The sequence below is a fragment of the Marmota marmota genome, unplaced genomic scaffold (assembly GCF_001458135.2).
Source record: "Marmota marmota marmota unplaced genomic scaffold, marMar, whole genome shotgun sequence".
NCBI lineage: Eukaryota > Metazoa > Chordata > Mammalia > Rodentia > Sciuridae > Marmota > Marmota marmota.
In genome coordinates, this window is record NW_026000037.1 from 59,267,964 (window position 1) to 59,280,874 (window position 12,911).

Sequence of the window (12,911 nt, forward strand, 5' to 3'; positions counted from 1 at the left end):
CCAAATTGCTCTCTTATTGTCTTATTTTCTGCTTTATGATTAAACTCTTCCATGTTCTTGTTTGCACCATCTATAGGCTGACCTTTAATTCAATAAGTGATCACAACTAAGTTAATATTATTTTTAATTTTAATAACTATCTGATTGATCCTGAGTATTTACACATCACTTACTTTATCTTTTCAATACCTATTCCTCAAATGTGAAGACCAAAGGACTGGTATGTTATTTATTTCATTTGACATATAAGAGAAGTCAAGGCAAGGGAGCCAAATAACTACCTGACAGATGTTTGGAGGAAGTCTATGTAGCACTGATATAATTAGACTACAGTGGACATTGTGGTTGACTCCCCAACATGTGTGCCTGTCTTTCCACTCATAGTAATTGACTACTCTTGACAACATTACTTCTCAAATTGCAAGCCCAAGCTATCTTGGGGTAGTAGAATTCGAGGAGAGGCTTCCTAGACTTCTAGGTGAAAACATTTTCAATATTCAGTACAGAGAATTGGAGGTCTGTGATCCAAATTGTCAGCAACAGCTATCTTGCCAACATGAGGGAGCCCTAGGATAAAGCTGAAATGAGCAGAGAGTCATCAAAAAATAGGGTCTATGATGACATCATCAGCATTTGGATTAGTTCTGAAATTTACCCTGTCAAGAGGTTTTCTCTTATGTCAGTGAATACAAGTCTTTGTTGTAAATGGACAGATTCTTGCTATTGCTGCTGGAATCTTAAGTATAAATGGCTTACATATAAACTTACAGAGCACAGTAATTATTTGGTTGAATATTTTCTAATTAGCTTACTAATTTTGTTCCACCTAGTATTAAACATAACTTTTATGCTTTTGGCATGAAAAAATAATTTATTTTAGTTTCCTAAATTAAAAAGAAAAAATAGAATATAGACTTGCCCCTAAGTTTTAGCTAACACTACCTTTTATATATATTCATCCTTAGAAACAAATACAGTGGCTTCCTTTTCTGAAAAGGCAGGTTCTCCCCCATCACTTATCACTCTGTGAAACTGACTTGAAGATGTTGTTTTTATAAGTTAAGTTGGGTTCTCAAAGAGGAATATATATCAAAATATGCTTTTCTTATAGATGAAAGATTTACAAAGCAACATTGGGTTTGAGTTTATTAGATGAAGTTAACTTTTTAGGAACATTCTTTAGATTTCTAAGAAAATAAATTTCAGCTTCAATATGGTTGAAGCCGAATTTGACCTTTGTAGTACCCCTTTGATTCTGAAAAGTATATGATCTAGGTCACCATCAGAGTGGTTACTTCTACAGGTCTGCAATTTGAGAGTTTATTTCCAGTAAGGAAATGATATGATATGAACATGATATGCTCCTAAGAGGAAGATGACCTTCTTATCAGATATGCAGCAAAGTATTTTGTAAACATTTCCTCAACCTCATAGCAACACTGTGAGGTGTTGCACTCTTTTAATTCTGGTTTTTACAATAATAAAAGTGAAACTGAGCAGCTCAGTAATTTGCCCCTAATGACACAGCTTGTAAATGTAGAAACAAGATTTGAACCCAGGCCAAGTGGGTTGCATTGGACTAAGTACGAACTCCTGGTTGGAGATTTTAAAAGAGGGCACCAAAGGCAAGAGATTTATAAAATCAGAGAATTCTTAAAAACCCATGGGAAAAAAATATTCTGAGCAAGAAAATGGGAGACACGTAAAGTAGTTGACAGCACAGAAGGTGATTTTGTGAGCTCAAAGTTAACACATGCATACAAGCACAGGAGTAACCTGTGTTGGTACAAATTCTGAAACTGTCATTGGAAATATTGTCAGAAATTTCCAGAAGGGGGTCAGTAATAAACCCCCAGTGTTTACTGAGCAGTTCATGTGCTGCAGAAGCAGCCACATGTGTGTTACCTATGTTATCTTATTTCATCCTTAACCATGTTCCTAGGAAGCTGACCGAGGAGGAAACCAATACTCTAAACAGTCAATGGACTTAGCAAGGATTACACCTTTTAAGTGGAGAAGCAGAACTTGAACTTGCATTCAGGGTAGGAATAAACTCAAGCAACAGAGAGTAAAGGGCAAAAGGCCCCATGTTATAGTGGGTAAAGAAAAAGCTCTGAAGTCAAAAGATCATGTTTAAGATCTGTATCTTTCAAGCTGCAATACTTGGCAATTATCCCCAAGCTCTGTGAGCCCCTTCTATATAATAGGGGTAATTAGACTTGCCCTACCCATTCACCAGGTTGTTGCAAAGATCAAATGAGGCTATATGTGTGAAAGTACATTATAAACTTTGAAGTCCCACATGAATTTTGCCATTACTATTGGATACCATCATGAGAGGAATAGAGCATAATATAGAGTAGACAAAAGCTTCGTCTCATCAGTGGGCAGATGACCCCCAAAGTTTGTTTTCAGCTACAAGCAGAGATCTTGTATGCAAAGCAGGGTTTTCCAAAACAACAACATTGAAGAGTATCAGTTTGAATGTTGATAAGTGTTTTATAAATAGCTGCATAATTAGCATGTACTTACTGCAAAAAGTATACATAATATTTTATTCCCTGTTGTAGGCTATAATGAATCTGCTGCCTCTACATCCTAGGAGGTTTTCACTTTACTTTCCCTGTGACAATTTTAATACATGGAACCATTATTAGCTGAATTAAGAATAAGTAAATGAGCAGTTAAAAAAAATACAGAAAAATTACAGGTGCCTGTGGTGAGTAAGATAATAACTAGGTAAAAATATATGAAATAATTACAGTGTTTGAACGGCAGAACCGGCATGAGGAAAATGACTCAATGGAATATTAAGCCTGCTGTTGCAGGGTAGAAAGACTGTAGCCTGCACCGTGGCCTTCACTCTGTTCTCAGCCCTGATACGATGCTGCACACAGATCCGATCTGGCCTCAGCTGAAGGAACTGGTCCAGTTCAATGAAGACCATCACTCTGAATGCTTGGACTGTAGATGACAAACCAGTGATCAAAGGGTCTATGTACCAGATGTACCAGATGCTTTGGTATTTGTGTAGACTTACTTTCCATTTGACACTGAATTCTTTCTGAGAATATTTAGGATGAATCTATGATCTGTATTTGACAACTTGACAAAATACAACTATTTCAGGCAATTTCAATAGATGTCTAAAAGAGATATGATTTTTTTTTTTTTTTGGTGGTGCTGGGGATCAAAACCAGGGCCTTGTGCATGCAAGGCAAGCACTCTACTAACTGAGCTATATCCCCAGCCCTGCTAGGATATTTTTAAAGATTTTCTTTTGATCTTCTATATGTTCTAAAAGCCCAGTGAGATTGTCATGGGGTAAATAGAAGCTCCAGTACCTCGTTGTAACCATTTCAGACAGAATCAATTACATACAAAGTCTTCTGCATGTCCCCTAAGAAATTGACCCAACAGATAGTTCAGGAAGAAAACATAAGTGACCTGCAGAGGGGCAGAAACCTGGAGCATGTGCTGGGATCCAGCTCTAAAAACAGCATCACCCTACTGTCAGTTTAGTAAATAAACATCTGTGAGGAGAAAGGCAAGACTTTGTTCGATAAATCAGGGGTTTTGGGTTTTTTTGGTTTTTTTGGTTTTTTTTCTTGTTGTTTTGCCTTTTATTTCCCCAAAGGCAAAATACTTAACTTTCAGGAGAAAATAGAGAAGGCCTCTCCTGGTCTTTCTGACTTTGGTTAGTCCTACCTCCCTGGAGACTATAGGAAGACAGGGTCACTCAGCCCTGGCTTAGGTACTCCAAACTCTGAGTCAGTGCTACAAAACTTGAACTTCAGAGAAGGAAAGGGAGGAATGAAGAAGGAAGGGAAGGAGGGAAAGATGAAGGGAGGAAATGTCTTGGAATTTTTGCTCCCCAAATGTAATTTATTCTTAGTAATTTTGTGAACCCAACCACTAATCTCTAGGCACTATTGCCACTGTGTGGAATCTGTAAAGACCTACTGTTTGCTCACTGGCAACTTTGGGCAGATCTCCTCTCTCTGAACCTCAGTTTCCTCATCTGTAAATATTTCCTCTTTAGGTTTATAGAGAGCCTCATATGATAATTTGAGCATCTTGAAGGTATTTTGTGAACCATAAAACTCTACACACATTAGAAGCATTATCATATTAATCCGTCCAACTCTGCATTCTGTCTTTTGTTGTGGACAACCAATTTCTACATCAGAAGACAAGAAAAATCTTTGTTCTGACCCACAGAGATGATTGCAGATGTAATTATCCTGTCCTGTGACCCTAGAGATTAGTCACAAGTGTGCTACTGAAGTATTTGCATTGCTTCCTTAAGTTCAAGTCAAGAAAAACTAGAAAAAAAATAATCTGGATTATAAGAATTATATTTACTTGATGCCAATTTGATGTTTCAAACTATTTCAGTCTCATACAACTAGGAAACATTTCCTCCCTCCCTCGATCCCTCCCTCCATCTCTTCCTCTCTCTCTCACACACACTCTCTCTCTCTCTGACACACACATTTAACACATCATCAGTGTAATATGTCAGGTATGTCAGAGCTGTGCCATCATATCACTAGCACCCAGCACCATGCCTTACTCAAAGTACTCTCTTAATTATTAATTGGTAAATCAATTTGAATGATTTCTTTGCCCAAGTACCTTTAAAACATTTGAGAATATTTTCTTTGAGAAGTGTATTAATTTACTTGAAAATACATTTACCTTTTAAAAACCACATCCACATGTTAATTGTCCTGTCTTGATGGTATTCTGCTAAATTTAGGCTAAGGCTCCTACTCTAAATACCAGCTTAGTGAAAGCTTCTATTCCTTCTATATGATATTGCCATCCTTGAGTGATTCAGAATGTACTCATGCCTCAGGGCAGTGAAATATTTTTAAGATTCTAGTTTGTAGAATAACTTAAGGCACAGTGAGACTTTCTTTTAAAATTGATGTGACGATCAAAAGTTATATTTGTGGGCTGGGGTTGTGGCTCAGTGGTAGAGAACTTGCCTAGCATGCGTGAGTCATTGGGTTCGATCTTCAGCACCACATAAAAATAAAATAAAGTTATTGTGTCCATCTACAACTAAAAAAAAGATTTTAAAAAAGTTATATTTGTACATTTTCCACAGTACAAGGTGATCAGAAAGATGTCTTTCATAGACATTATTGTTTAGATCTAGAAAAGAGGATAGAGAGAAGAAATCCAGCCTGAGTGATCAGGGTAAAGAGTATGGATGTGACCCAAAGTGGCATCAGGATATTCTAGAAAACTGACTTTGGGAGTGAACTTGGCCTAGTACAGTCTTTGAAACATTCGATTCAGAGTTCAGAATCTTCACTGCCTCATACTTAGTGAGTTTGGCCCCTGCCCCCATCTTAACCATTCCTACTTTCTCCTATGGACTCCCATGGTATGGAAATGTAAAAGTCAGTACCTGCCAAGGCTTGATACAAATCCAGGTTTCCACATGTCTTAGTCCATTCTCTTTTATTACACTAGGATGCCAGAGACAAGGTAATTTATCAAGAAGTTGATGTAGCTTACAGTTTTGGAGGCTGGAAATCCACATCTGTGTGGCTTTTGATGAGGGTTTTATGCTGTTCCATGTACATAGAAGCAGAAGGGCAAGCAAGCATGCAAAGAGGGGTGAACAAAGGAGCCGACCCATTTTATAACAACCCCCTCTAGCAAGAACTAATCTGTTCCCAAGAGAACTAATCCAGTCTCTCAAGAAAGACATTAATCCCTCTCAAAGGCCCCATCTCCTGACAGTTCCGCATTGAGCAATTTAATCTCAATGGAGTTTTGGTGAGGAAAAAACCATATGCTAACCAAGCACCCAAAAACACTGTTACCATAAAATTGAACAAAAGAGAGCATACTTTCACTTTGTTAGCAGTACTTGATTCTCTTTAGATCCACATTGCTTTAATGTTGTTGAATGTGATAGCTGAGAAAGAAGTTAAAAATTATTTCTTTTCACCTCCTCATTCCACAGGTGAGTACATGCAGGTCTACAGCTGCTAAGTGACTCACTCAAAACTCATTTAGCTAGATGATGACATCAAAGGAACTTAAAGCCTGATCCTCCAACTCTTGGGTGAACCAGTACCTAGATTTCAGTCAGTCAGGTATTACTGAGCTGGTATGTCCCTGACAGTGCTGCTTCCTGCCACAGAAAATGACCATGAAATGGGCCCAGCATTGCAGCTCTTTGTAAAGAAAATCCAACTTATGAATGCATACCAAAGGGTTAATCAGAAAAGAAATAATTTTCACATAAAGTGATCTTTCTTTTTTTTTTTTATTGTAAGCTCAGAGAGAATTGTAGCACTACAGGTTGAGCAATTTTCTTTTTTATGAATCTCTTGCTCAATTTATGAAAGCCATTTTGCAACCCATTTACATGCAGTAAACCTTTGCTTTAAGGTTCTGTCATTTACCTTGATCATGATTATTTATAGTCTTTTTGGAAAAGGTCCTTTACTCGTTTTGCTCACAAGCACAGTGCTGCCACAAGGCAGTTTTCGATGGTGCCTTTTAAGTCATGGTAGTGAGCTAAGACATGGCCAGTCTTGCAGTGAGCTATGAGGCTCAGGACTGGTATGTGATGGGAACAGAACTAGCTGGAATCAGGAGTATTGCACTTTCTCTATATAATCTCAGCATTTTATGCTCCTTTTGTTACTGTTTGCTCACTTGTGGAAAGCAAATGACTCCATCTCTAGACTGGGAAATAGAGATTAACTGATGTACCTTGTGTGAAACTTGCAGTGCAAGTTAAAAATACTAAGTTTTGTTTTTGTTTTTTTATGAACCAGTTGTCTATAATACAAACTATTATGATCACTGAAAAAGAAAGGGTATCCTATCTAAAATATTTCTTGATGGCCTACTATAATTCATACAAGAATTTCAACCAAGAGCAGGGCCCTTTACTCTGGGCACAGAGTGGGCACTCAACCCAGTATTTCTTCTGTTAATGGATAAATACAATTTCTAGATGAAATTTTCACTGTGCTAGGCACAGTATAGAATACCAGACAAATAATATGTCATCCAAGTTAGAAGGGGTTTATAATTAAGATGGCTAGCCATAAATGCCCAAATTGACAATGAAGCAGGTTGTGATTCTAGACAAGAGGAGAAGGTCTGGTGTAGTGTCTGTAGTCCCCACCAGAGGCCACTTCAGCATCTTCCTAATGCAGGTAAGCTGACCAGCCTCCAGCCTTGCTTGCCCACCATGATGTCTCTATCAGCTAGACTCCCAGCAGGTTAGACACCCACATGGAAGAGTTTAAGTGCAGTGTCATAAGGTATTATAGCGATGTGGGCAGGATTATAGAAACCATCAAGAGGTGGCCAGGTACCCCGAGACAATCAACAGCAGGTGACATTACCACCCAGGAGGAGAAGGGCAAGGCAGAGGACAGGCAGGGAATACGAGCTACAGCTAGACACAACTAGAATATGGAGGACACATAAGTCCATGTGAAGCCCCATTCCTTGGGCCATTATCAGGTCCAAAGACAGCAGGAGCGAACCAGGGTTCGTGTGCATGTGGTGCAGGCACTTCATGTGGGCTGTCTCTTGAGGGCCTACAGGAAGAATTCAGTCTAAAGTTGGCATCTGTCCCTCCGCTGTTGCAAGCAGCCCAGTGGAATGAGGGTGAAATGGCTAAATGTCTTCCTTGACCCCTCGGCACTTACCATGCACAGCCTTCTCAAGGTACAGAACAGGAGAGAATGGATTATGCCCTCAACAACAAGAGACGAGTCATCCGCCTGGTTCTACAGTGGGCCGCCATGTATGGAGACCTCCTGCAAGAGGATGACGTGGCCATGGCTTTCCTGGAGGTATGCAGGCTTATTCCTTCCAAGAGCACACCTTTGTCCTGTAGTACAGGAACTTACCAGTAGCATGGCATCCTCCCCCCAGGGGACTGTAATTGCCAGTTCTAGACTTTGTTAACATGTCCATTTGTCAGAAAGGTACTGTAAATAAAAGAAAAGCATCCACATTATGCCACCACTCTAATTCAATAAGTAGTGACTTTTTAATGTAGTTTCATCTGGTCTCTTTCTCTTTGTGTATTTCGTAGGGTTGTAATCACATCAGTACCCATCATTTTGCAGGCTGCTTTTTATTCTACACATCAGAATTTTTCCATGTCAACACATTCTTTATGATTAAAAACTTCTAATGACCATTCATCAGCTATGCCACAGATATATTTATTTGTCCCCCGTATTGTTGAATATTTACGGCCTTTCCAGTTTTCATCTTCCTAGAATAATTGTGCAACGAACGTTTTTGTGCTAGTAGGTCTGTCCGTGGTTGCTTATGTTCCTAGAAGTAGGATTACTAGATCCAATGGTAGATGTTTTTGAGTGAAGTAGACATTTTTACTAAGGAATTACTAGCACAGGAAGTGGGAGGCAATACAGTATTTCTGATGGCGTGTGTTTACTTTGTGAACACTGCTCAGGCTCAGCTGCCCTTTTCCTTTCTTTGGTTCTTTCCCCACAGTACAGCACTGGCCTAGGCATTGAGTCCTGGACTACTGTAGTCCTCCCACCCATGAGGATATGACCCAAGACCCCCAGTGGAGACCTGAAATCAGATAGTACTGAACCCTATTTCTTTTTGTTGTTGTTGTTCTAATTAGTTAGTTATATATAACAGTAGAAACCCTATTTCTACTATTTTATTTCCTATACATATATACATATGAGAAAGTTTTCATAGATTGTGCACAATTAAAGATGAACAACAATAATAGAATAATTATAATTATAATAAAAATTATTTAAAATTTATGAATTGTTTTTTTCTGGAATTTTCCATTTACATTTCCAGACTGCAATTGACAACAGGTAATGGAAAGCAAGTCCATGAATGGGGTAGGGGGATAACTGTACTCTCTCCTCCAAAACTTATCAAGGCTCTTACTTCTATGTAGGTGAAAGACAGTGTGGCTTCTTTCAAAACTTTATGGCCTGTGTGTTCTAAAATGAATTCTCCAAGAAAAACATGCTCCCTCTCTCTTCTTAAATTCTGTCATTGCGGGGGAAAATGTACGATGAAAGTCCCTCAAGGCTGTGGATATAGTGTTTTGAAAACATAAGGAATGGAGTGGACCATCCCTGCGGAGTACAGGGCCTTCTTGCCGGTGAAACATGGCGGTAGTGACCCTGTATTGTGTGATTCTCTCATGATCTACTGTGAAGACCACCACTCCTGAGCAGGGCAGGGCACAGCTGGGGCTGCTAGGTGATCAGCTAAGTTCCCAAGAAGTCAGCAGAGTCCCAAGTTGGTGGCACAAACTCAGCATAAACTCAGTACAGTGCTGAGGCCATGCCTGAGTTTACCACCAACAATTAATCACATGGGTGGTAAATGTTAAATAAACAACAAATACTAGGATAACATTGAAAATGAATAATAAAATTTCCCTGAAAAAATTTGAGAGGAAAAAGTGTAGACACTAAAATTGTCTAACACACTACATTGTATTACATCAGCGTTATATAAATAATTCTTTTGAATTATTTTTTAATTTTTATTTTTATTGTAGTAAAATATACTATAAAATTTGCCCTTCTAATCATTTTGAGGTATATAATTCAATTCATTCCATTTTGTGCAGTCATCACTGCTATTTCCAAACTTTTTATCATTTGCAATTTTGAACTTGAACTTATTGTAGTGTTTTTTGTTTGTTTGTTTGTTTTTCCTTTTTCTCTCCAGTTCATGAAACCATCATGGTCTGGTGATGCTAGTGAGGCAGACGACATAGGGACATGTCTTAATTGCTCTCTACAGAAGTGTGCCCCTTTTGCAGTTCTTGTTAAAAGCCTGTGACCTTTGCCAATTACAGGAGTTTTATGTGTCTGTATCAGATGATGCCCGGATGATCGCTGCCCTCAAGGAGCAACTCCCGGAGTTGGAGAAGATTGTCAAGCAAATGTAAGGAAGGGCTTGGCTTTGGGGGTGTGCTCTATCAAGTAAGTGCCTGCCTTGCAATCAGAATACCTTCTGAAAAGTCCTTTGCCTGCAGAAAGGTTAAAGATGGTCTTGTAAGAGACCCAGTGTTGTGATTTGAGCAGAGGAGCCCAGGGCCAAGTAGCAATAAGGCCAGATGAACACAAAGACTGAAACTATGGTCAGCTGCCTTCTATGCCAGAGCGCTGCCACGAAGAAGCCTGAGAGGGAAGAGATCCTCATATGGATAGTCCAGGTCAATAAATGTGGGTCCCTGCAATAAAATGGTCAGTTGCATTTTAAGAAAGCTTGAGAACAATTACTTAGATGGAAAATTCACTTTCTGCTGCCAGAGCTATTGATGGCAAATATTTGTGTACAGAAGGTTTTCACACGCTGTTACTTTAATTAAATATTGGAGAATGCTCTCCGAGATAGACTTTGAAAGCTAGAAATCCTGGTGTCTGAAAATCAGTTCTGCCCAGGATCTGCCTGTGATGAAAACTAGTATCTTTGACAGCAAAGATAGTGTTAAAATGAGGGAGACCCATGTTGCCTCCCAAAGGGATTCTATGATATTATTTTCTAAATATATAAAAGGTTATATAAAAGTAAAGCCATCTGGGGCTGGGGTTGTGGCTCAGTGGTAGAGTGCTTGCCTAGCACATGTGAGGCACTAGGTTCAATCCTCAGCACCACATATGAATAAATAAAATAAATGTATTGTGACCATCTACAACCAAAAGTATTTTTTTTAAGTAAAGCAATCTAAAATAATAGTAATGTATTAAATAATGTGCTTTTTCTACTTCTCGTAGTTCAGAAGATGCAAAGGCTCCACAAAAGAAGGTAAGATGCATCAGTTCAGATTCTCTCATTTTCTATTCCCTGTAGAATAACAAACCCCCGTTATATGACAGTATATAAAGTGATATATTTTTTATAAATAAAAACTATATTTGCTTCATTCCTTAACTCCTATTGTTTCTCAGATGCCTTTCTTCTGAGTTGCTAGCGTGGGCTGGTCAGTCCCCCTGATGGCACTCCCTGTGGTTATTGTTTTTATAGCACAAGGTTCTTTTGCAACAATTCAACACAAGCGATGAGAGGGCCCAGAAGCGCCAGCCTGTCCGTGGCTCTGATGAGGGTGAGAATTCTCTTCCAACTCCTGCTTGTGTAGGCTATTTATTATGCCCCTGGAATCATCTCCTTGAACCCACAGAAAAACTCTTCTTGAAGGTTCCCTTGTGCAGGCCAAGTATTTATGTTCTTGAAGTCCTGTGCCAAGTGCTAAGGTGCTTGTCTGTACTTCCCTGACTCTGAGTGTCCCCAGCTGCCACCTTCATGTGAAAGAAATGGAGATTATCTTAGGGCTGAGATGTCATGCAGCCTCTGGGACTAGCAGGTAGGAAGGCACCTGGCCTATTGCAGATGCCTGGGAGAAGTTGTAACACCAGGGCTATCAGCAGAGGAGGGCTCCTTCCCAGGGAGAGCACTCAGGCCTGGAACCCAACCTCCTTACCAGGAGGTGAGGGTGCTAACTTTGTTGTTTGGTTGCCAAGATTTCTCCAAAGAATCACAACCATAAATAATTATAATAATAAAATTTTCAAGTCACCAATGAATCTTATAATCTATGAGTGCCTCAAAAGGGTGATAGGAGCTGGAGTTGCTTCCAGGATTTTTGTGTTCAGAGGTGAGCCCATGAGTGCCATATGCCTTCTACTGTGCTAACTACCAACTGAGCTGTGTGGCCTGGCCCCCAAACAGCAACCCACTGAAGCAAAAAAGCAGAATATCAACATATGCTAATGGCCTTAGGCAGAAGCAGTCCAGCTCAAGAGTGTTGGCTCCCCAAGCCATGCTGGATATCAGTAATCTAATAATCAGCCCACAGTATAGCACTTCCTCTGTCATGTAAAAGAAAGGCTGGGGAGAAGGGCAAACCCAGAACATTGGCCTAAACATACCTCTCATTTTTTCCATAATCTATTTGTGGGTATTTTATAAATATCTGCTGCTTTTTAAATTGGGGGTGGCAGCCACATGTGCCCCTATTCTTAGACCAGTGCTAAGGTAAGCCGTTTCGGAAGGGGGAAGGCACAGGCATAGATGTGTACAAATAAACACCACAGCAAAACACCAGATGATGCAAATTTGGGAGGACATCTTAACATTTTGCCAAGTACCCGGGTTTTCTCAAGAATACCCAAGACCTTACCTAACATAGGCAAGGCCCTGGATTCAGTCCCTAGTATTGCAAAAAAGAAAAAAATAAATAAAAGAACTCCAGAGACCAATTTAGCACATTGTTAACTATCCTTGCAGTGTTGTTTAAGGTCTATTGCATGGACCACACCTATACCACCATTCGGGTGCCTGTGGCTGCCTCGGTGAAGGAAGTCATCAGTGCAGTTGCGGACAAACTGGGCTCCGGAGAAGGCCTGATCATAGTCAAGATGAGTTCTGGAGGAGGTAACAGCTTTCATTAGCATTTGGTGCTTTTGCAAAATGGGGACACCTAAATAGAAACCATGCATGGCCATCCCAGGGTGACCCAGAAAGGTGACTTGGGGCTGTGTGTACTCCCATGAATAACAGAAAGAGTATAGGTGAAGATGGGCTGGGTGAGTGCCTAGATCCCCTTTCTTATAGATAGTCACTGTAAAGCGGAGAGAGGGAAAGTGATTTATGTGAGGCAGTTGTAAGTACATGGAAGTCAGCCTGGAGTTCTTTCATTATAAACCCTTAAAAAAAAAGAAGGAAAAAAAAAAAAAAAAAAAGCTGCAGGTCTCAGAGCCCTGTGAAACATGGGCCCTAATAGGGAATCTAGCCCAATCAACTGAAGGCTCTAGACTTCTCCAAGCCTAAGGTTAGTGGTGGTCTATCACTTGTTCCTTTGTGCTGATGATGGATGGTTCCTCGTAGCCGCCCCCCAG

The 12,911-nt window shown here is 39.8% G+C and overlaps 1 protein-coding gene across 14 annotated transcripts in view; it reads left to right on the top strand.

Moving 5' to 3' along the window:
* The window catches only part of Rapgef4 (Rap guanine nucleotide exchange factor 4), a 281,593-nt gene that overhangs the window by 237,687 nt on the left and 30,995 nt on the right, over positions 1-12,911 (top strand). For all 14 annotated transcript variants that reach the window (XM_048812490.1, XM_048812492.1, XM_048812493.1 and 11 more), the window contains 5 exons: positions 7,694-7,844; positions 9,869-9,957; positions 10,791-10,821; positions 11,041-11,119; positions 12,301-12,447. In XM_048812490.1, the coding sequence (XP_048668447.1) occupies positions 7,694-7,844; positions 9,869-9,957; positions 10,791-10,821; positions 11,041-11,119; positions 12,301-12,447 (497 nt within the window). The remainder of the gene's footprint in view (positions 1-7,693; positions 7,845-9,868; positions 9,958-10,790; positions 10,822-11,040; positions 11,120-12,300; positions 12,448-12,911) is intronic.